Source organism: Crocuta crocuta, unplaced genomic scaffold, assembly GCF_008692635.1.
Source record: "Crocuta crocuta isolate KB4526 unplaced genomic scaffold, BGI_CrCroc_1.0 scaffold129, whole genome shotgun sequence".
Classification (NCBI taxonomy): domain Eukaryota; kingdom Metazoa; phylum Chordata; class Mammalia; order Carnivora; family Hyaenidae; genus Crocuta; species Crocuta crocuta.
In genome coordinates this window covers 7,218,459-7,242,697 of record NW_027551571.1, presented here as the reverse complement: position 1 = coordinate 7,242,697, position 24,239 = coordinate 7,218,459, and the positions used below count along the sequence as shown (strand labels likewise).

Below are 24,239 nucleotides of genomic sequence, written 5' to 3'. Positions count from 1 at the left end.
GTTTCATCTATCAAATAGGCAAAAGTTTTGAAGATTGAAATATCCAATAACATGACAGTGTGGAGAAGCTAGGACCCCTTTTTCAAGTTTATAAAAAGTTAACAGGGACGCCTGGGTGGCTCAGTCGGTTAAGTGTCCGACTTTGGCTCAGGTCATGATCTCATGGTTCATGAGTTCAAGTCCCACGTCGGGCTCTGTGCTGACAGCTCAGAGCCTGGAGCCTGTTTCAGATTCTGTGTCTCCCTCTCTCTCTGCCTCTCCCCTGCTTGCGCTCTCTGTCTCTCTTCCCTCAAAATAAATAAACATTAAAAAAAATTTTTTTTAAAGCTAACATATGCTCCTGTAGAAATTCTAGAACCACACAGTGACAATGAAAGCAAATGTTCACAAATCCTGGTCTCTCTCCAGGTAACAATCCAGGGGCAGTGTTGCCAAGGATTTTTTTTTGGTATTTTCACACACAGAATCATATGCATACACACTGATGTTTTCTTTTTCTAACTGATATTACACTATGCATGTATCATTCTGTAACTTCATTTTTTTTTTTAATATTTTTATTTATTTCTAGGAGAGAGAGAGAGAGACAGTGTGAGCAGGGGAAGGTCAGAGAGAGAGGGAGTCACAGACTGAAACAGGCTCCAGGCTCCGAGCTGGCAGTCAGCACAGAGCCCGACGCGGGGCTCGAACCCACGAACCGCGAGATCATGACCTAAGCGAAAGTCGGACGCTTAACCGACTAAGCCACCCAGGCGCCCCTGTAACTTCATTTTTTTAACTTAAATATCTTAAATCTCAGTCCCAGTAGACAGGCCTCTATCTCCAACTTCCCATGGCTGAGTTAACTGCATGACACAATTGTGCCCAAATTTACTCAATGGAATTTAACTCATTTCCAGTTGGTAAATGATTCTAAAATGAACGTTCTTACATGAATTTTTGGGGGATTTGTATTTCTTGGACCAGATTCATCGTAAGGAAATTAATACACTGGGTCGGAAGGTAGCACATCCTGCATTGTGACAGTGGCAGTACTGATGGGGACAGAAATGTCAAGGAATAACTAGGAGACATGCTTTCTACAGTCAGGCCGTGCCTGGGAGCCATGATTCTCCCGCTCAATGCTCACATTTCTGACATCGTTCTCAGTGAGGACACCGAGACACACCGAAGGCCGGATCCTGCACAGGGTGTCGGGTGAGCCTGGAGGCTGAACTAGACCGCAGGCCAGAGCCCGCCCTGCACCCCCGCACGGTTCTGACCAAGACCCTTCTGAGACCTGACAGCGTCTTCCTCACCCACTCCGACACTTGGCAGATGTCTGCCATTGTTAGACAAGTGAAACAGCCTTTCGTTGTCAGGAAACCACAGTGAGGTGAGAGTTGGGATAGGGACAGGCCACCAAAATCTTCCGGCGCAGAACCTAGTGTGTGTGTGTGTGTGTGTGTGTGTGTGTGTGTGTTTCTAACTGGCACAGACTGGCCATGGGCCCCAGTGAAATAAGATGGGAAAAGCAGAGTCACAGCCGGAAGGAGAAGCGCCCTGCCTCCATGTCACGCAGGCAAGACCCTGAGGTCAGAGGGTGGAAGTCCGCCAGCCGTGGGGGTGCGGGGGGCAGGGCCCGGCCTCCACCCAGCGGCCCCCGACAGGGTCAGCTGTGCCGGCGGCGGCCCCACCCCCGCCCCGTGGTGAGACCCCGAGAACCCCCACGGGGCCCAGGCCCCACAGGGCGGCACCCACCTGAGGGGGCCCGCTGAGCAGCAGCCTCCGCGGGTGGAAGCTGTCCACGCGGCCCTCGGCGCGGTTGCCGTAGTCCATGTGGCTGGGCCGGGGCACCGTCCACTGCCGGTAGTACAGGGACTGCTCCGTGGACGTCATCGTCTTGCTGAGCTGCGGGCGGAAGGCGCTGGCCCACATGACCGAGCGGGAGGGCAGCAGCGAGGCGGCCTTGGGCAGGCCGCTGCTGTCGGTGGCCGTGACCATGTCGTACGCCAGCTTGGGCAGGAAGACGATGGGCGGCTGGCGGCAGGCCTTGGTCAGNGGCCTCTGGCTCTCCCTGGGGGCCCTGCCCTCGTCTGACGAGCCGCAGGGCTGCGGTGACCGGGGTCGCTCCCCCTGCGAGGGGGGCCCGGGCTGAGCCGAGGACTCGCCGCACGGTGCCGAGCCTGGGGACGGATGCACCAGTCAGTCACGTCCCTCGAGAAGGAGCCCACCCTTCCTGCGTCAGCAGCGCAAACCACCTGCACTTGACAATCACTGGGGATTCTCCTCACCGAAATCCCACCTCTGGCTAAACATCGACTCATTTGTCCCGTGACAACGCCAAGACTTGCTGAAGGGACAGAGCGGGTGTCACTTCAGCCTGCACCCACCCCAGCGCCCTCAGGAGCCTCTCCTTTGCAGCCCCCTGACCTGATCTGTTGCACAACACCCTGCCTTCAGGGCTCAAGCTACACTCATGCCCCGGGCACATGTCCCCTGGGGATGCCTTGCCCTCCTAGACCCTCACGGAGCTCACAAATCACCCCTGCACCAGGGCAGTGGTGGCTTCTAGTTCGCACTGGCAGCAACACTCGGTGGGCTTTCCCCAAACACTGGCCTGACTTAGCTCGTAGAAGGATTCGGGGCAGGGGGGTGGGGGGGTGGAGCCTGCAGCCCGCACAGCAGCCACTCAAATAGGGTCTGTCCTCTGCCCCTCCCCCACACGGAGCACATGGAGACCTTGGGGAGCGTGGTCAGCTGGGCACACGTCATCCCAGCCAGGCGCGCCCGGGCCCGCGGACCAGCTCACAGTAGACGGAACCCTGCATGGCTGTGTCAACTGTCCTTCCCCAGGAGACGGCGTGGAGAGCAGACAGACTAAGGGAGGCCTGCACCCTACTCACCACACCACACGGGCAACCTCCCCTCCGGATCGGAGCCCCCCAGCAAGGGCCTACCACTCAACCCCGCAGCGCGCACCTGGGGCCCTTACGGGCTCTCACCGAGGGAGGCCATGGGCACCGGCCAGTCCCCCTCCGCGGAAGGCCTGACTCCTGCTGAAATACCTCGTCGCCCTCAGACAAAGCACTTAGCGCGACTGCCTCAGGGTCGACGGATGAGCCGAAGACCAGATATGGGGAGGCTGTGAGGGGCCTGGGCTCCTGGCCTGGGCAAAGGGGACAGATGGGCCCAAAGCACCCACTTCCCTAGTGAGGCCGGCCTCGGAGGATCCGGAGGACGGACGCCCACACGGACCTTCCTCTCCATCCACTCCAGACCTCAGATGCTCTGTCCCCACTTGAATCCAGGGGCACTGCCAGTCTGAGACACCCCGCCACCCAGGTCCCCACCCGGACTCGTGGGGCTGTGGCCAAGGCTCACCGCTCTGGGCCTCCAGTCCTTCATCTCTGAAACGTATGGGTTATACCTAAGGGCCACGAGAAGCATCTCGTCAGAGACCCCTACACCCTCAGGACCCTCTGAAGAGGCCTGATTAGGGAAGTCATCTGGCCTGACTGAAGAACTCCAGGAGGCTAGAGGCCAGCTCCCAGCCTGGACCCTCTTCTCCTGAGGACACTGTGCGGACCAGTGTGCCCCCAGAACCTTCTAGAAAGCCATCAGGCCAGGACTGGGGAAGAACAAAGCACCACTCCTCTCAATTCTGGATAGCACAGATTCATTCACTCACCCATTCGCCAGCTCCACCCCGGGGTCCCGGCTCCCTATGCTGTTAGGTGGACACTGGAGGTTGCCGCACTTGGCTTTGCTGAGTGACCCGAGCCGAGAAGTAGGTCTGCTTTGTGCCACAGAGCTGCAGACCCACACGGACAAGGCCTCGTTCGGACCCGCTCTGGGCACGACTGTGGGGAGACCCCCACGCATGGGCTGTGTGAGGAGGGGCAGGAGACAGGAAGGTGCTCCGACCCCCACAGCTACGCCCTGACCGCGGCCAGGCGCCCACCCGCCCACTCTCTGGGGCCCAAGCACCACACACACTTGCACAGCCTGAGCCTCCTCCTTCCGGAATATCTTCCCTTTCCAAAGAGACCCAAAGGCCAGCCTCCCTTGAATCCTGCGATGAGTGTGCCAAAATCTGCCCCCAGCAGACATAAAGTCTCCTCTTCCTGTATAACCGTCACGCTTCATGCGTGACCACATGTGCACCGACGATAAGGTGGCCTCCGTGGTCACACAAGAGAGCAGCTCTGTTTCCAATCTTCCAATGCCCTGACCCAGATGCAAGGTTGGTTCTCGGTAACAGTTGCGGCAGGAAGACCGGCAAGAGCGTGTGCCATGTGCCAGTCCTGACGCTCCCGGACACGAGTGTCCCTCAGGCAGAGACTGGGCATCCGACCCCCCTTCCCCGCTGTCTGGGTCTGGGGCTCAGGGACCATCTGCTGCCGTTTGCTGCTTCTCCTCAGGCTCAACCAGCCCTCCTCGCCTCACCCCTCTCCTCCCCAAGGGTGCGGGGGGTCCCCCAAGCCAACAGCTGCCTGCGGTGCGGCCGGGGGACGCCGCCCGGCACCGGCCACTGAGGGGGGCGGCGTCCGTGATCTCCCGGGAACGCCGAGGTCCTGCCCAAACCCCTCGCGTCCCAGAGCCCAATCCAGAAACAACTACTCCCTGAGGAAGCCCGGTTCTTCCAAGACTCCCCTCTCTTTCCAGTTCTAGGAGAAAATACAGGATCCCTTTCTGTTCCCCGAAATCTCCAAAGCAACGTCCCAGCGCGCACGCTTTCCCACCTGGGGACTTACCGGAGGCTTTGGAGGAGAGGGAGGAAGCCGCCGAGTCGTGGGAGCTGGACCTCTCCCGCTTCACCGGGCTCCTCTTCTCCGCGGCGGGGCCTGTTCGAGACACACGCTCACTGAAAGCGCCCCCGATACCCATCTCGTGTGCTCGCCCAGCACTTCCCAGTTTGCAAAGTGTGCCCCACCAGCATCCATCCGTCCATCCACCCCCGCAGCGAACATCTTCCAGGCGCCCACCTCTGCGGGAGCCCCGAGGAGGCAGATGGGGAGGGGCACAGGGCANAGGACGGAACTCAAAGCCACAGGGAGAGCCTCTGTGTGGCCCAGACGTGACGAGAGCAGAGCACAGCCAGGGACCCCCTGCGAGTGACCGACAGCACGGGGCACAGCGTGGCGGGGGCCGGGAGCGGAGACTAGAGAGGTAGGCTGTCCAGCACCCAGAGTGTGGATTCACCCCCTGGGCAACAGGCAGTTTAAAGTCAGGGTCATGGTCGCGTCTGTGAACGGAAGCCACGAGTCTGCACGGCAGGCCTCCTACTGTCCGTCCCACAGGCGAGCTGTCCAAGGCCACGACGTGTCCCACATCACCGAGCTGGCAGACGGAGCATGAAGAGACCCCTGGCCCCCCGGCCCTGCTTTGAGCTCACCCCGCTACGCCGCCCACCCCACAAACACTTGGCGGGTTTGTATCAACAACAGCTTTGTTTTGTTTCTTGCTGGGCTGCTCTATACCATGGGGCTGCATTTTCAGGTCTTGAAAGGAAACAGGGCCCTTCTCATACATCTTGGGAATGGATACATCCTGCTGATCCACACAGAGACCAGCGAGTGGATCTAATCCCAGAAGGCCACCAACGAGTCCAACAGAGCATGAACTTGAGTCCTACGCAACCTCAATTTTCCTTCCTATTCTCTCAGAACTCCAGAGCTACGAAGAAGCCATCGGGACTTCCTTTTCTCACACCACCCAAAAGGAGGAGGGGGAGAGAGAGCACAATCTGCAGTCAACGAGGGATCTGTCACTCTCTTCGAAGATGTATCTAGACAGCTCTCATCAGAGCCACCAAGGCCCAGCCGGGCTCCAGGGCCACAGCCATCTAGACAGTGTGGGCCACGCGCCCCAGGGCGGCAGGTGGGGCAGACTCGCCCCTTCTCCACGCACCTTCCGTCCCCGGCTCCTCATCCTCGTTGTCTGTGCTGCTCAGCTTCTCGGCATCGCTCTCCAAGGGCTCGCTCCGGGCCGCCTTCTCCGAGGGAGCCTCGCGGCTCACAAAGTAAGCAGCCAGGCCGAGCTCCTGCTCCAACGCTGTTCTCACCAAGCAGGCGGAGTTTATCAGACGCAGGTCACAGTACCTCAGAGACCTGGAGGGAAACAGACGGGGTCTACTGAGTGTCTTCTAGAACGGAGGCTGTGCTCCGGGCACTGGGAGAAATGGCGATTGGGACCAGCACCCTGCCCCTTCTTTAGGACCCGAGGACCTGTATAAGGAAGAGAGCAGACAGCATTACGGTGAGTCCTTGGCCACCTCGTCTGTTTAACGTTAAATCTCTTGGGGTACCCGCTGCGTATTCGGCCCTGTCCTGCGTGTCATCAAAAGAGCGCTTTCAGGCCAGAAGAAAAAGCAGGCTTGAGCCCTGGCTCTGCCACTTCCTGGGGCCAGAACCTTCCACAAGCTGGGCAACTTGTTGCAGGCTCAGACGTTTTTCATCTGAAAGGGGAGAATGCACAGTGATAGCCATCTAAGTGCACTGTTCGAGGGCTCTGCCCTAAGTGGACATTTAATTATTCCATCAACACTTAAAACGTGCCCAGGACGGAGTTAGATGCCAGGGGTCGGATGGCAATTAAATCACTGCCATATTAGAAATAACGGGTCTAGGGGCGCCTGGGTGGCTTAGTCGGTTAAGCGTCCGACTTTCGCTTAGGTCATGATCTCGCGGTTCGTGGGTTCAAGCCCCGCGTCGGGCTCTGTGCTGACTGCCAGCTCAGAGCCTGGAGCCTGTTTCAGTCTGTGACTCCCTCTCTCTCTGACCCTCCCATGCTCACGCTGTCTCTCTCTCTCTCTCTCTCTCTCTCCTAGAAATAAATAAAAAAACATTAATAAAAAAAAATAAAAAAAAATAAAAAGAAATAACGGGTCTGTCTGGAAAGACAGACAGCAGCAAGCAACGCAAGAGGCAGGGGAGCGGGCCCAGGGGACAGGCCAACGCAGGGCGTGGGTTACTTGGCGGAAACAGCAAAGCGCCTGGAGAGAGAGAGGCAGATGTGGGTTCCTATCAGGCTCTACAAACTCAGCAAATGACTTTCCATTGGCTCTTCTACAAAGCAGGACAGTGATGCAGTTGTTGTGAGGAGTAAACGCCGTGTTGAAAGTCTAGCACAGGGCGTAATGTGAAGAAGGCACTCGGTAAACTCTTGTTCAAATTTAAGATCGCTTAGGACACAGCCTTAGTCCTCAGGGAGTTGAGGAACGGAAGAACTAACCCCTGTGAAAAGCAACAACCAAGGTCAAACGTTTTGGAGCCCCCTTGACCTGGCCCGTGAGGACGCTGCATGCAGTGGCCCTTGGGTAAGTGGGGTGGCCCAGTGGAAGGGATGCAGGCTTCGGAGCTGGGCAGCCTGGGGTCCACCCAGGCTTCATTGCTGGAAGGCCCGTTCCTTCACCGGGGCCGCTGAACAGTACCTTCTCCCAGGGTTATAGGGAGAGTAACACGAAATACGGCCCGTGAGAACCTAGCACAGAGCCAGCACAGGACAGGAGCTCAAGAAATGACCGCTTGGACTGTTGTATTCCGCCAGGAAAGACGTGCAAAGGCCCCACAGCACAGCTGCCTGCTGTCCTCCAGGGGAGTTAAGTAAATCATGAGAAGCCGACCTGGAGGCCCAGTGACTTTGTGTCCTGAGTGTCCACCTTCTGCATGACAGTCTGGAGACCCCAGGGGACACTGCGGGGGCTGGCAGCTGGCTTCTCCAAGGCCGTGGTCTCCGATGAAACAGAGACTATGAGACAGTCAGCGCTGTGTGATGGTCGCCTCCCCGCTTCCCAGAACACCTCCCAGCCCAGGAGGGCCCAGCTGTCATAGCCTGGACCCCAGGAGGAACGTGGCCTNCCCCCAGATGATCCGACGCTTTCCTAAGCGGCCCAGCCAGCCCTAACACACACGGTGACTTCGTGGGCAGAAACACGGGGAGGCGCCAAACCCTCACCCCAGCTGTCGGACCACCGCCCCCGGGGCCCAGAAGCAGCCATCCTGCCCTACCACCACCACGAGCCCGGACGGTGCTGAAGAATTAGGAAAAGCCGCCCCAACCTCGGATGCATTTCACTGTCATCCCAAACACAAGTCTATGATGACTCTGGACGTGAAGACTCCACCTGCCGCTGGACAGGGGAGGCCTGGCCCACCAGCCCCCGGGAGCTGTGTGCACAGGCCGCTGGCTCCTGAAAGACCCCCCAGGGCACAGCCCCCGCACCTCACCTTGGCAAGGACTCCCCGTGAGGGTCCATCCCACTGAAGATCAGGATGCAAGGCAGGCCCTCCAACTCCAGGTAGGTCTGGGGTCGCCACTCGGCATCTTCGATCTTCTGCCACAGCTGCGGAAGGTAAAAAGCCAGGAAGTGGTGAGACTCCTTCCTTCCCGACAAGCCCAGCTCCGACGGGACCGTGATGTCCTCCTCCTGGCTGAGAGCATTTCGTGAGAAGAACGGTTCCTCGTACTACAGACAAGCGTGTCGTCTGCCCCAGCCATGTTCCAGCCCCGCTGCCCGGCACGTATTCGCCATCCACGAAACACCTGCTCACTGATCCGCTGGAAGAAAGTGCACATCCCCAGTTGCGTCTAACGTTTTTACTGTGTTTTTGTAACCGTGCTGCCTTGCTTGGCCATTCACTCACTTCCTACTCAACTGTGCTCTCGATATTCTTTCTAGCCCTCCTGCATTTGCTATCCTCTCTTGGTGGGTTCAGTGAGAAGCTGTGGGCCAGGCGTTTAAGAAAGCAAGATGAGGGGCGCCTGGGTGGCTCAGTCAGTTAAGTGTCCGACTTCGGCTCAGGTCATGATCTCGCAGTTCATGAGTTCGAGCCCCGCGTCAGGCTCTGTGCTGACAGCTCAGAGCCTGGAGGCTGCTTCAGATTCTGTGTCTCCCTCTCTCTCTGCTCATTCCCAGCTTGCACTCTGTCTCTCTCTTTCTCTAAAAATAAATAAACAGTAAAAAATAAAAAGCAAGACAGGGGCACCTGGGAAGCTCAGTCGGTTAAGCATTCAGCTCTTGATTTTGGCTCAGGTGGTGATCTCACAGTTCGTGGGTTTGAGCCCTGCTGACAGCACGGAGCCTGTCTGGCATTCTCTGTCTCCCTCTCTCTCTGCTCCTTCCCTCCTCCTACTCTATCATTCTCAAAATAAATAGATAAACATTAAAAATAAATATATAGGGGCACCTGGGTGGCTCAGTCAGTTAAGCATCTAACTTTGTCTCAGGTCATGATCTTGCCGTTCATGGGTTCAAGCCCCACATTGGACTCTATGCTGATAGGTCAGAGCCTGCCCCATATTCTGTGTCTCCATCTCTCTCTCTGCCCCTCCCCTGCCCGTGCTCTGTCTCTGTCTCTCAAAAATAAATGTTTAAAACAAGTGTGCTAAAAGATAAAAATAAATGAATAGCAAGACACTGTGTTTTAGGAGAGCAACATTTATAAGTACTTTGGTACCGCTGGATGAGGGGTACAGGTGGGGACACGAGAGGCGGCCAGAGGGGTAGACGGCAACACTGCGGTGTCTGTCGCTGCTCCGTGGCCCCCTCGCCCCCGGGGTCACCGCACGCACACTTGCACGCGTCCTTACTCTGCCGGCCGCTCTCGGCCCTCCGGTCCCCGAACACAGCACCCACCTTGAGTTGCTTCACGAAGTGCTTCCCAACGGTGATTCCCGAGCTGGGGTTGCCCAGGATGATCTCAAAGTGCTCGTCCAGGGCCAGGCGTGCCCGCACGTGGGCCAGCCGCTCGTAGGCCACGGCCGCCAGCGGTGAGCAGGGCACCCGCAGCAGGACCATGAGCCCGTGGCCGCAGGGGCACTGTTTGGGGGAGTTGATGAGGTTCTGGGTGATCTCCAGCGTCTCCACCGACGTGTAGTTCTTCATCTGCGAGAGGCCGCTCACAGCCATCATGGCGGCCGCGTAGTGCTGCACCAGGACAAAGGTCCGGATCACCGCGCTGTGCAGGCGGGGGAACCTGCAACCGACAGACGGACGGGCCGTGACCGGGCTGCTGCTGGCCTCCAGGGTGCCCGCGGCGCTCCGCGAGGAGGAACACAGCGGCCGCCCGGCAAACAGGTGGCCCAACGTGTCCACAGCAGAGCCCGGATTACAAACACGCTGTGGTTCCTTTCCAAGCTGCATGTATCAAACCGGAAATAGAAACCCTACTTAGAGGTCAAATCAAAAACTCCTTTGTCATTTCAAGCTGGGAAACAAAAGCATAGGCTGGTGGTTGTTATTGAAAAGACTAGTAAATGTGAAAACACAGCAATGGAAACGACCTAAAATGAAACGGGGGTGGAGGGAACCAATGGTCATAGGAGTGGAGAGCTCTGACTTCAAGCACCTTAGTGTATGTGTTTTGGGATTATCCTAAAAGGGAGGAGGCGTGTAGGAAAAAAAATATTTGAGGAAATGACTAAATTTTTCTCATACTTGATGAAAATTCAATTAGCTTAAATACAAGAAACGTGAAGAAAATTATGCCATGGCAGATCTTAAATTGCTTTAGATCAGTAACAAATTAAAAAATGTATAAAGCAGCCTTGTGGGGAGATGGGGAGCGGGGAGGGGAGGGCACATTACAGAGAGAAACAAAGGTGAGGATGGCAACAGATTTCATTTCAAAACAATGCAAGTCAGAAGACAGTATAGTGTTGGGGCACCTCGGTGGCTCAGCTGGTTAAGCATCCGACTTTGGCTCAGGTCATGGTCTCACAGTTCATGGGTTCGAGCCCCGCATCGGGCTCTGTGCTGACAGTCATCTCAGAGCCTGGAGCCTATTTCAGATTCTGTATCTCCCTTTCTCTCTCAGAAATAAACAAAACATTAAAAAAAAAAAAAAGAAGAGGACAGTATAGTGTCATCTTTAATGTATTGAAAGAAAAAAAAAAAACCTAAATTTTATACCCAGAGAAAATATCTTTCAAAAATGAGTCAAAATACACGTCCCCAAAGCCAAGGGAATCAAGAGCAAAAATGAACTATTGGGACCTCATCAGATAAAAACCTCCTGCACAGCAAAGGAAACAAACAGCAAAACTAATAGGCAACCAACAGAATGGGAAAACATAGTTCAAATGACATATCAGATAAAGAGCTAGTATCCAAAATCTATGAGGAACTCACCAAACTCCACACCCAAAAAACAAATAATCCACTGAAAAATGGGCAGAAAACACGAACAGATGCTTCTCCAAAGAGGACATCCAGATGGCCGACACATGAAACGATGCTCAGCATCCCTCCTCATCAGGGAAATATAAATCAAAGCCACACTGAGACACCACCTCACACCAGTCAGAGTGGCTAAAATGAACAAATCAGGAGACTCTAGATGCTGGCGAGGATGTGGAGAAACGGGCACCCTCCTGCACTGTTGGTGGGAATGTAAACGGGTGCAGCCCCTCTGGAAAACAGTGTGGAGGTTCCTCAAAAAATTAACATTAGAACTCCCCTATGACCCAGCAACAGCACTGCTAGGAATTTACCCAAGGGACACAGGAGTGCTGATGCATAGGGGCACATGCACCCCAATGTTCATAGCAGCACTTTCAACAATAGCCAAATCATGGAAAGAGCCTAAGTGTCCATCAGCTGACGAATGGATCAAGAAGATGTGGTTTATCTATACAATGGAATACTATATGGCAATGAGAAAGAATGAAATCTGACCACTTATAGCAATGCGGATGAAACTCGAGGGTGTTATGCTGAGTGAAATAAATCATGCAGAGAAAAACAGATACCATATGTTTCCACTTATAAGTGGATCAGGAGAAACTTATCAGAGGACCATGGGGGAGGGGAAGGGGAAAAAAAGTTGGGGAGAGGGAGGGAGGCAAACCATAAGAGACTCTTGAATACTGAGAACAAACTGAGGGCTGATGGGGGTGGGGGAGAAGGGAAGGGGGAGATGGGCATGGAGGAGGGCACTTGTGGGGGTGGGCACTGGGTGTTATAGGGAAACCAACTTGACAATAAACTATGAAAGGAAAAAAAACACAAACAAAAAAAACCAAAATGAGTCAAAATAAAGACACACAAAACATAAAGAATTCATCAACAGGAATTCATTCCTTCCCTATAAGGAATGTTGGAAACAAAAAGTCCTTCAGACAGAAGGAAAACAAAACCAGATGAATCCATATAAAGGAATTAAGTGCAGTGGAAATAGTTAACTATGTGCATAAGTATAAAAGATTTTTAAAAAATTATTATTATTTAAGTATCTCTAAAAGATAATTGACTCAAGCAAAAATAACTTATTGTGAAGTTATGACATATACAAGTAAAATGTAAAAGAACAGAAGTACAACGTCTGGGAGGTGAGAAACAGAAATATATTATTATAAGAATCTTATATGTTAAGTGGCATAATATCACTTGAAAGTAGACTGTCACAAGTTAAAAACATATACTATAAAGTCTAAAGCAACTACTTAAATAACATAACAAAGAGTTATAGCTAATAAGCAAGGAGGTGGAGAGAATAAAATCATTTAAAAACTGCTCAATTTGTCCAAAAGAATGCAGAAAAAGGGAGACCAGAGAAGAGATGGGACAAGTAGAAAAATTGCAAGATGGTAGATTTAAACATAACCACAAAAATAACTACATTAAATGTAAATGGTCCAAACACTTCAATTAAAAGTCAGAGACTATCAGATGTAATTAAAAAAAAAAAGACCCAACTATAAGCTGTCTAATGAAAATAACTAAATACAAAGACACAAGTAGATTAAAGGTAAAAAGATGGAAAATTATAAACTATGCTAGTCCTAATTAAAAAAAAAAAAGCTGGAGGGGCACCTGGGTGGCTCAGTTGGTTAAGTGTCTAACTCTTGTTTTCGGCTTAGGTCATGATCTCACAGGTTGTGAGTTTGAGCCCTGCATCAGGTTTTGCTTGGAATTCTCACTCGCTCGCTCTCTGTCTCTCACTCTGCCCCTCCCCGACTTGCACACACACACGCGCGCTCGTTCTCAAAATAAACTTAAAAAAAAAAAAGAAAGCTGGAGTAGCAATATTAGTATCAGAAAAAGTATATTTTAGAACAAAGAATAATACTGGGTGTTTTGTAACGATAAAGGTGTCAATTCATTAAGAGACACTTCATCAAAGATCATATACAAATGACAAATGCATGAAAAGATGCTCAACATCGTTAGTCATTGAAGAAATGCATTCTAAAATGAACTGTTGACATATATTGTATAACTTCATTTAGATAAAACACTAGAAAATGCAAACAGTCTATAGTGAGAAAGGAATAGGAAGAATTAATTACCAAGGGCAAGAGGACACCCCTGTTCACTATCTTAATTGTGGTGATGGTCCTGCCAGTGTTTACATATGTCCAACATCTCAATTAAAAGTCTGAACACCTTGGGGCGCCTGGGTGGCTCAGTTACTTAAGCATCTGACGTCAGCTCTTGTGGTTCGTGGGTTTAAGCCCTGCGTCGGGCTCTGTGCTGACAGCTCTGAGCCTGGAGTCTGCTTCAGATTCTGTGTCTCCCTCTCTTTCTGCCTCTCTCTCTCTCTCTCTCTCTCTCTCAAAAATAAGCATTAAAAAAATTTTTTTTTAAAGTTTTATTAATTTCTAGGAAAGAGAGAGAGAGAGACAGCGTGAGCAGGGGAGGGTCACAGAGAGAGGGAGTCACAGACTGAAACAGGCTCCAGGCTCTGAGCTGGCAGTCAGCACAGAGCCCGACGCGGGGCTCAAACCCACGAACTGCGAGATCATGACCTAAGCGAAAGTCGGACGCTTAACCGACTAAGCCACCCAGGTGCCCCGCATTAAAAATTTTAAGAAGAAACAAGTTAATAAAAGTCTGAACACTTTAAATATCTGCACTTTACTGTATGTCAGTTATTCCTCACTAAAGCTATTATTTAAAAAGAGAAGAAGAAAAAGAACCACCGTGTGGGAGGCAAGAACCAGCCCAGCGGTAAGCAGCAGGTACAGGTAGAATGTGCTTGCCCCTAAACCCTTGTGGTTGGCCCTATGGGAAGGAAGCCCCAGAAAAAACACATTGGAACAAAAATGGAGTTGTCATGCCTAAATCTCAAGTCCCAGTAAGTGTGTGTCAGGTTTGTGGTTTCCCAACAGATTCCCAGCCATGTGCTGGGGTCTGATTCGCATATGGTGAATCAACAGTCTGGCCGTGCACGTGGCGGCGAGAGGCAGTAACCGCTGTGTTCTTACCTGTAACGCCTTCTGTCCAAGTTGCCTGTTTCAAAAGAGTTTTCCAGACAGGTGATTCCTAGGAGAGGCAGCATGGTGTGGTGGAAAGAACATCGAACCTGCCTATATCATCCAGGTTGCCACAAACGGGATGTGTGACCCTGGGCAAAGCACTTCCTCTCTCTGGGCCTCCATTCCCACAATGACAACACGGGGTGGTTGGGTGAAATGGTTCCTAGGAGTCGCTAGGATTCTCCACAACTCAACGTTCCAGAGTTTGATAGTCNATGGTGCTGATGGTAATGGCAGTGATGGGGATGGTGCTGATCGTTATGGTGACAGAGATAGTGGCGTTGGTGCCGCTGGCGGCGGTGGTAATGGTGACAGTGATGGTGATGGCGGTGACAATGACAGTGACGGTTAACATGAGCATGTAATATGCACCAGGCAGTGCTCTTAACGTATGATACGTATTAGTCCACAGAACGCTCGTGACATCCCCACGCGGTAGGTACTAGTATCCCCACGGCGGATGGAAAAACTTCTCTAACGTCACTCAGCAAACCACTATTCCTGAGTCTGCACGTGCTCGTGTTTCATGAGAACCCTCACAAGAAGCCACCGGAAGTGTAGATTTGTTCCCAGGTGAGGGTGCGGAAGTTTGGGCAGGTTCAGCGGCCTCCCGAAGGTTAAATCAAATAAAGTATAAGCCAGAACGCGTGGCCCTGGGGCCGCGAGCCGTGACACCTTGCTCCACGTGCATGCGGTTAGTGCTTCTACTGCTTTGGAGTCGAGTGGCAACGACGGGGTCCAGCTTCCCGACAAAACCCCCCACGTGACCTGGGGCAGGTGACCCGACCTAAGGGTGTGTCTTCCCCGCCACGTGGGGATAACAGGATCCGTCTCACTGTGCCGCCGTGAGGATCATACGAGGCAATACAGGGAGCATGTCGGGCCCAGAGTTACCGGCCACTAAGCAGCCAGCAGAGTGGCTGCAGGAGGTGAGCAGGGCGGAGAGGCGGGGACTGGGCTCCTCGCTCAGCAAGTGGATGATCGCCCAGCTGCCCGTGAGTGAGGTGGAGAAGTGACCCGATGAGGTCCATCAGCATCGCTGCGCTGCAAGGGCTTTCTTTTCTCAAAGGGCATTCTGGGGAACCCTAATCCCCTGACCCCTGGGAGGTGCCACGTGCTCTAGTCACAGCGCGCGCGACAACTGAAGGCTCGGGGAATTCTCGGGGAAAGGAAAACCTCCAATGTAAGGGTTCTCAAACACAGCTGGCCATGGAACCCCTTTGGGCGTAACAGCTGTTAATATCCAGCCAGAGCAGCACCGCTGGGAACACAGCCAGAGAAGCAAACGTCTGATTCAATCCCCTTGGCGGCGAGGGAGAACGAGGTGCTGTGACGGCAGGTGGTGGGGCCCGGCTCAACGCCCACAGCTGGAGGCAGAAATCACTGTGTTCTGCACTGGCCAGGCTGTCAAACTTGGCTTTCACAACGTATAAACCGTGTGGACGTCGGCAATCATTTCACCTCCCTGGGCCTCGGTTTCCCCATCGGAGACACGGGGGCATTAAAATCCACCTCACGGGTCTGCCGTGACACGGGCTGAAAGGGCCGGCTGTAGAGACAGGCTGCTTCTGGGGTCAGAAAAGCAGTTCCAGTCCTTGCCAGACGTGTGGCCCAAGGAGGTCACGGGGTCCCCTCTGAGCCTCTGTTTACTTACCAAAGGGAGATAATAATAGCAACTGGCGAGAGGTGGTGAGGACTAAATAAGATAATGGGCGTAAGGTTCTTAGAGCAGCAAAGAGCACACAGTCAGCCCTCAACAGATGACGCACAAAGGACATGAGAGATGAAGCCAGTGAGGCCGCTCACTGTCTTTCCCTTTAAACCTTTGGTGTCTCACCTCCCACTTTCTTGGGCTCCCTGAGCCTCTCACACACCACTTCCCATTCCAACATATTTCTGCCCATTCTCATCTCTAAAACGTTCTGGAACAATCACTGGCCCAACATGCAGGGAAAGGAATACGCCAGGGTCCCCTTCATGGAGGGACGAAGTCAGCCAGGAAAGCAGGAAGGCGGCTCGCTTCCCGGAATTCTCTGGCTGCACGTGCTTCAACTTGCACTTGACTCCTGAGCATTTTTCAGCAACTTTCAACAGAGACGTGTACCTTTTTCCTAACGCTGTAACCATGGCCTCAAAGGAGCTGTCGTATCTGAGCAAAGGGAGGCTGTGTCCCGAAAGGGTGGACTCGATGAACTCTGACAGCCCGAAGTACTTCTTGTTCTCAGGATACAAGTCCACCCCCTAAAACAGAAAAGAACGCCAGTCACTTGGACGCCGCATTTGGGAGGACGCAGAGATTCACATGCCGTAGGTGACCGGCACCAGCATCTTGATCTAAACAGGGCCGACTCTTGTACTTTGCACGACGCTTTATACTTGTCTTTTCTCTGTAGACCCAGAGGACTTAAAGGACGGTGCCTCCAGTATCAGTCAAGGCTTTTCCATTCATTCGGCGCCAGTGCCTTTGCCAAGAAGAAAACCAGCCTTGATTTTTAAACCCACAACTTTGTTAAAACTGTTTCTAACTATTTGAAGCTAGTTTTAGGAAGAGGCATGCGGTGGCTATTGAAATCAGCAAGGAAAAAAAAAATACATTTACCCGATCAATTTCACTCCCACTGACTTAGCATTCCTCCCAAACTATCATCAGAGCTTCTCCAAAGTCAGAGCATACCAGAGCTGGAGAGGTCGATAAAACCACAAAGACACCAACTTCGCCCCCAGATGGCAGCCCGGTTAAGTGTGAGGCCACAGAGCCGGGCAGACTGGGTCCTTTCTGGCCCCACCACTCTCTGGCTGCGTAGTCTTTGGGGAAGTGGCTCAACCTTCCTCTGTCTCTTTCTCTCCATTCGTAAATGAGAAATCGTCAAGCCCCTGGCACTTACAGGAGTTCAGATGACAGAGCACTCAGAGCAGTGCCTCCCCAGCTCACGAACGAGCTCCATAAATACTTGCTAACTACCACCACGGACTCGGAATCCATGGACGGAAGCCAAGCATCAGTATCTTTATAAGTTCCTCCAATGAGTCCGGGACTTTCCAAAGAAGTCTAGAACTTAAGGTGTACTTGCTACTCGTACCATGAACTAGAATCCAACCACCCAGAACTCTCAGATGGTTAGTTGTGGCCCTCTACTTTGATGAGAAAACGCAGGGGATACACTAAAACCTCGCCAGGTTTCACGGATGTGTGTTCCGTTTGCGGAAGGAGATTTTGAACCTTGCAGTTTAAGGATGTGGGGACAGGAAAAAGAGGAACATTTCTGAGGCTTTTAGACGACACGTCACATGTCCTAAGATGGGGAAGGTAACTAATGTATGTGGGGAAAGTTCCTAAAGACCAGGAGGGGTTTAAAATCTAACTCAGGGTCAAATCAAAGATCCAGGAAACTGGGACCCACGTGGTCCCCAACTACATTCATTAATCAAGAGTTTTATGAAACCAAATTTCTCCCACCTCAACTGGTGTCACTGTGACCCCAGGCCCCGCAGCCCCGCGGCACTCACGCTGCTGTAGGAAGCCGGCCAGTAGATCTCATTGTAGGGGCTGATGAGGGTGTGTTGTGTCTGCAGCGCGTAAGGGAAGGAAGTCACGTGCAGCGTCACGATGTTGGGGGCCTCCTTCACCTCTCTGCAGTTCAGCAGCCTGTCCACCAATCCCACAGCTGGGTCACTTTGGGAATAGAGATTATGAACAGCGCTGCTGAGGGAGGAAAGTGGGGAGAAGTTAAGAGTGAGTGGGACTAAGACACTGTAATTTCACAAGGATTGAGCAGCCGAATACGTGTATAACTAGCGCCACGCCCCCCAAATTTGCAAGTAATCAAAGCTGATGGGGGCGCCTGTGTGGCTCAGTCGGTCGAGCGTCTGACTTCGGCTCAGGTCATGATCTCACGGTTCGTGGGTTCGAGCCCCGTATCCGGCTCTGTGCTAACAGCTAGTTCAGAGTCTGAAGCCTGTTTTAGATTCTGTGTCTCCCTCTCTCTCTGACCCTCCCTTGCTCACACTGTCTCTTTCTCTCTCTCTCAGAAATAAATTTAAAAAACATTAAAAAAAAAAAAAAGCTCATGGCTCTGACCCCACAGAGGGATCTGACCATCTGTCAGGGATCCCCTGATACTCGTCACTTACTAACTACCCTGGCTGGGGGAACGGTATTTAGGGAAGACTGCTTGCAGGATACACAATCCTTCTACTCCACAGGAGCAGTGAGCCCTGCCCAGGAGTGCTCCTCTGCGGCCCCATCTGATTGTGTACTTGACTCGTTAAATTCTTCCCCTGAAATTCCTACTACCTGAAGCAGTCCTGAGAGGATATAAAATGGTGCGCTCTATATTAAATGTAAAGAACAGGATCAGGAAGGGGAATCATTTTGGACAAAGAGCCTAGGAGACCAGCACAGCTTGGCTGTTCCCTGTGGACCGTGGCCTCAGCCTTCTCTTCCAGCCACTCAGCAGAACAGAAAATAACCTAGTAACCTTTTGCAGGGAGCCAACTCGGAGAAACCTACGCCCAAATGGATATTCACGATACAGCTCTTTGTACAACGTACGAATACCTCCGAGGCCATGCGGGGACCTGATACTGCGTGCCCTCCAGATGGGTGATCTTTGAGCTTCCGGCCAGCCCTAAGCTTCTGACGCTGTGCTAAGTCAGAGCCTCCCTCTGCGATCTGACCCAGGATCTCCCTTCCATCCTCACGCAGTCAGTGGCAATGTCTAAATGCGTGGTCTTCAGCCCAGTCTGGGGAGCCGACTGAGCCCGCCAGCCTCCCACCCTGACGCCATCTAAAATGCATCTAGATTGACATGCATTCGAATTGAGTACATAAAATCACCCCCGAAAGGGAGCTATTCCAGTTTGGATCCTCCACTCCCTCCCCGCACGAGAGGGGGCGCCTCGTCGCTGAGTGGGGCGCAGAAAAAGCGCACCAGGCTGCAAGTCAGGGGCCTAATTCTAGGCCAGCTCTGCCACTGACACTCTCCTGAGCCCACCCAGCAACACCGAGCCTGGTTCTGTGGGTACCTTTCCGAGCCTCCACTAGGCGCTCCCTGAGACGCCCTCCAGCTCTCAGATTCTGGAGCACGTCCACGACATCGGCTTACAAACGCCCAAACTCCAACATCACTCATCTCGTCAAGGCTTGTACCCACAGTCCCAAGTGTCGCCCATATACTAACACGATAAAACATCAACCACGCCATACGCCAAAGCCACACGCTCACCTCACGAGGTCCCAGTGGGCGTGGTCGTGGATCAGGACAAAAAGCGTGTGCGGGTTCTGAAAGGAGTTTTGCAGAAAGGACTTAAATCTGGTCTGGGCTTCGGCATCAAGCTTCAACACGTACTGTTCAACCCTCTGCTTGGTCATGTGCTCCTTTTCCAAGCCGAGCTCCAGCAAAACCCCTGTAAACGTGGTAAAAACATGGTAAAACAGGACAAGAAACACCCCTGTCCCAAGCTTCTTGTTCATCCAGCGGGCACGTGCCTAGGCCCCGAGGCTATGGATATGGGAGAGAGGTGGGTGAGCGGGGACGGCCGGCGGTATGCACACCACTGTCACACGTGTGTCCACGGGAGCCGGGTGCAGAGGCGGGCCTGTTGCATGGGGGGTTGTGCACACAGCATCCCACCCAGGGGCACAGCCCAGCTGGCTTCAGGAAGCGGGGGATCCCAGGCCTGGTGTGACTGAAGGGAAGGGTGAGGTCCTATCCTCCGCCAACCCCAGCAAAATCGTCCCCCAGCCTGAATGCCAATGAGCTTCAGGTTGTGTAACTTAAAGCTAGAAAACGTTTGAGTTAAGACACGAACTCTTTGTGTCTTTCACACTTTACCCCCTTGAAAACACAGGGAAAATACATTAAGTTGAAGCAGGATATCAACACGTAGGTCGCTGACCTGACCGGGACAGACTGGAAATTCAAGTCCTGGTTCTAGCTTTAATGGATTACAAAATCTCGGGCGATTCGCTCTCCCTGAGGGTCTGTTTCATGCTCTACGAAATGGGGGTAATAACACTTGCCCTCCCTACTTGCGGGGCAAAGCCTGGTATTTCAAATCCAAATCTGAATTTAAGAGGATGAAAGCTTCTCCGCGTAGATGTCACAACGTGTCCCTGAGTGCCCCGTACCTGAATGCCAGACATGGAACAGAGTCTGCTGATAGGTCACTTCTGAGGGTGGAATGCAAATCAGAAAGTCCACCTTCTCGAAGGATCCCAAGTCCAAATTCTGGGTACTGGAATCCGCAATTGAACACACGTGGGAGAGGAGCTTCTGAGCCACGGCCAGCTGGAAGGGCCGGATGTGGTGGGGCTCCAGACCGTAACCTAGAACCAGAGCCCCTGTAAAGGTGAGGTGCCCTCAAGAGCAGAGCGCCGCTCCCCCAGAGCTCCGCCAGGGAACCCAGCAGAGGGCCCCTGTCTAGCGCAGAGTGACCGAAGCGGGAAACACCAACATTTATCCAGTGCCTGCTCTGGGCCATGTACCGTTTAACCCTTTCCGTAATTGAATAACAAAGGACGAACGGCACCCAGGGAACACAGAGGCAGTGACCTACTACACCGAAGGGGACAAAGACAGCATCCCAGGGAAGGTGACCCTGAGAATGGACTTTGGAAGAGGCTGCAGGTTCTCTGGAAGGGAAGGAGACCCTCACGGTTCCTCAGGACCTTGGGATGAATGAGCTATTTCAGCAACGCCTTGGTAAGGTGGACATCAACACGGAGCAATGCACTATCTCAGGACAAGTGGAGATGTCTGGGTAAGATGAGACTATCGGCATTAAAGACTAAAATTAAAATTACGTATTACTCCACTCGGACCCTAAGAGGTCCTGCCTTCTGGATGTATCTCTGACATCACTTGCTCAGAGCCCCCGGCGTCCCCTGGCCGCTGGCTTCCTGGCATCACTCACTCGTGCATGCCGGTGCGTCCAGGGAGGCTGCTTTGCTGACAGCGGAGGCAGTAAGCGACGACGAAATATGGCCTTGATTTTCCTGATGAAACTTGTCCAGCAAAATGTCAATGTCCCCCTCTGTCCAAAACAGAGAGAACAATGGAAATGGGTTTTCCATCCCGGTGAAATTCGGCAAACATCCACGCAATACCTAGTAGGTACAAGGCAGTGTCCCGTGGGCCTGGGGTGATGGAAATAAAGGAGACGGGGCCCATCCAGTCAGGGAGCCCACGGCTCAGTGAGGAAGGCAAAGAGGTGAGAGAAAATGGCCCGGTGACGGTGACGTGGTAGGTGCTGGGACGGGAGGGAGACCGGATGCTAAAGGACAGGAGGAAGGGGTTTGAGCCCCTCCTAGAGCAGAAAGAGGCAGGGGAAGTTTCCAGCAAGGAGCTGGGCAGAGAAGGTGGGGGGGGGGCAGAACTCACAGCAAGAACACGCAGACTGAGGGACGGCTCCGGGAAGAAGCCTCAAGCTATTTGGAGGGGGGCCCGGGGAGCAGCAGTGCGCAGGGCCAGGGAGTACAGAGGCAGAAACACAAGACCCTTGCGTGGCCCCGAAACCAGAAACCACAAAGCCCGCCGCCTCGGAGAGCCCGCAGCCAGTGCACGAGCACGGCCAGCCAGAAGCCACCGCAGAAGGGTCGCAAATGCTCATACAGAGAACGGAGGCGTCCCCTGCGCACCCAAACCCAGGCCTGCCCCCCCACATCTAGGGAACACGCACCTTTGCGTCTTTGTTCCCGCCCCTCCCACTCGTGAGTTTACACCCGTCTCCCCACAGGCTTACCTGGACAGAGGGTGCTGAAAAACGCCCCCAACAAGTCCACTTTCCCGGTGACCAGCTCGTAGCTGACTTCCTTCTGGTACTCTGCTGGGGTGAGAAGGCTCTCGGAAAGAATTCGGGCTTGGTATTTTCCTGGAAGACACGCAACTCTCCGTGAGCCCCTGGACCACAGTCGGCCTCCTCTCGCCCCCTCGCTCCCTGAAGCCCGTCACCATGCGGGGTCAAGAGTGGGTGTTCATGTCGGCTAAATGAATAAATGGCGTCCTGGCCCAGGTTAATAGGATGGTAAGAGGGGAAACCCAGAACACTGGCCTTGGAGCCTCTCTTCCCACTTACTAGCCGAGTAACCTGAGCTACTTAGCCCTTCCGGCCCCGTTTCGCCACCTGAAACAGGCCTAAGAGCACTCTCCGCTTCACAGGACTGTCCGAGGGCTGCAAACAGGCACCGTTTATAACACTGCTTACTCCCAATCCCCGACACACGACAGGCCCCCAGGTTTACTTCCGAGAGTGCTACTCCAATCACGTAAATAGTTTATTAAAAAAAACAAACACAGAGTTTAGGATCGGGACTGCTCAAGGATAACAGGCAGTGCACAGCAACGATATATACTTTTAAAGTAAATAAAAAGATATGAAAACTTCAGGCTTAAAACAAGTAACACCCGTGGTGTCGTTTTTTTTAAACAGTTAAAAAAACGGGAGTGTGGTGACGGGACAAAAATTATTCTGAAATTGACAAACCGACCCACAAAGATCTATGAACACAGCACAACAGGGCAGCCCCACACCGTCCACACCGCAAACCCCACAGTCACCCAGAGCCAGGCTGCTCCGCTGCGCCTCCCGCGGCCCCGCCCCGGCCCCCTGCGCTGGGCACCAGACAAATCCAGCCCCTCTCTGGGTCTGTTCTCCACACACAAACAGGTGCTTCTAGAACAAAAGCCAGTCACAGCCCTTCTCTGGTTAAAATCGTCCAAACGGTCTCTCAGTTCACACGGGGGAAAATTCCAAAGCTCTGATGAGGCTGTCGGGGCCCCACACAAGGCCCTAGCCCCGGCCTCCTGCTTGCCTGGGAGACGCCAGGCACGGCATGCCGCCACGTGGTCGGGGGCCCCCCTCGGCTGTCCCCGAGGCAGCCGCGTGCGTCTGCTTCCTCATTTCTCTGAGGCCCCTGCTCTTAACGTCGCCTCTTTACATAGGCTCTCCTGCCCCCTCTTGATAACCAGCTCCCCACGTGGGATCCCCCTTCCCTGGTCCCTTCTACCTGTGATGCTCTGCACTGGCTTTGACATCTGTGCCCCACACACCAGGACGTGTGCGCCTGCACCTGCTAGTATAGCTCCCGGGAAGCTGGGACCCTCTCACCATCACTCCTGTATCTCTGGTCCCTAGAACTGCGGCTGCACACAGTAGGGCTTCCATAAATTTTTTTTAAATTTTTTTAATGTTTTATTTATTTCTGAGAGAGAGAGAGACAGCGTGAGCAGGGGAGGGTCAGAGAGAGAGGGAGATACAGAATCCAAAGCAGGCTCCAGGCTCTGAGCTGTCAGCACAGAGCCCAATGCGGGGCTTGAACCCATGAACCATGAGATCATGCCCTGAGCCGAAGTCGGACGCTTAACCGGCTGAGCCACCCAGGTGCCCCCCATAAACATTTTTATAATGTATTCGTTTGTGGACTCATTAACCCACATAAAACAGTAAGACCACTGGGTTTTTTTGTCCTCCATGAGCTCACTGAAGGAACTGAGGGCCAGAGTCATTAAGTGACCAGTCATCTCAGCACCAGGTGCACAGACCCAGGCTTTCCACCGGGTCTATCCACACCCCAGGGCTTCCCGGCCTCTCTAGGCCTTGGCAAGGGGGGTGCTCGCCGCCCTCTAGGAGGAATGGATTTGGATTCAAAGGCCAGCCAGGGCCCGAGCAGCACCCACCAGGGGGGGCTCCGAGCACTAACCACCCGCTGCTGCAAAGGCCGGGCCGCCAGAGGCAAAAAAGCGTCGAGCTGCAAAGGAAGAGGGCCGGGAAACGGCCGCGGCCGCCGATTTCGGGCACGGGGCTCACCGGTGACGGCGACGCAGGAGTCGATGGCCGGGCTGCGGCAGGCGCGGACGATCACCACGTAGTTGGTCTTGGCGAGCTTGCCCTCGACGAGCAGCCGGAACATCTCGGAGAGGCCCTCGGCCAGGGAGTAGGTGCACTCGATGATGTGCACGCTGTCGTTGCAGGAGCTGGCGGCCAGGCCGGCGAGCCCG

The 24,239-nt window shown here is 53.5% G+C and overlaps 1 protein-coding gene across 1 annotated transcript in view; it reads right to left on the bottom strand.

Moving 5' to 3' along the window:
• GREB1 (growth regulating estrogen receptor binding 1) overlaps positions 1 to 24,239 on the bottom strand; it is a 91,174-nt gene that overhangs the window by 20,443 nt on the left and 46,492 nt on the right. Inside the window, exons 12-23 of the mRNA XM_077750948.1 lie at positions 24,049 to 24,237; positions 21,985 to 22,113; positions 21,157 to 21,276; positions 20,372 to 20,569; positions 19,467 to 19,647; positions 17,749 to 17,944; positions 16,346 to 16,482; positions 9,620 to 9,959; positions 8,211 to 8,326; positions 5,893 to 6,092; positions 4,737 to 4,826; positions 1,741 to 2,165 (exon numbers count right to left, since the gene is read on the bottom strand). Coding sequence (XP_077607074.1) covers positions 1,741 to 2,165; positions 4,737 to 4,826; positions 5,893 to 6,092; positions 8,211 to 8,326; positions 9,620 to 9,959; positions 16,346 to 16,482; positions 17,749 to 17,944; positions 19,467 to 19,647; positions 20,372 to 20,569; positions 21,157 to 21,276; positions 21,985 to 22,113; positions 24,049 to 24,237 — 2,321 coding nt within the window. The remainder of the gene's footprint in view (positions 1 to 1,740; positions 2,166 to 4,736; positions 4,827 to 5,892; positions 6,093 to 8,210; positions 8,327 to 9,619; positions 9,960 to 16,345; positions 16,483 to 17,748; positions 17,945 to 19,466; positions 19,648 to 20,371; positions 20,570 to 21,156; positions 21,277 to 21,984; positions 22,114 to 24,048; positions 24,238 to 24,239) is intronic.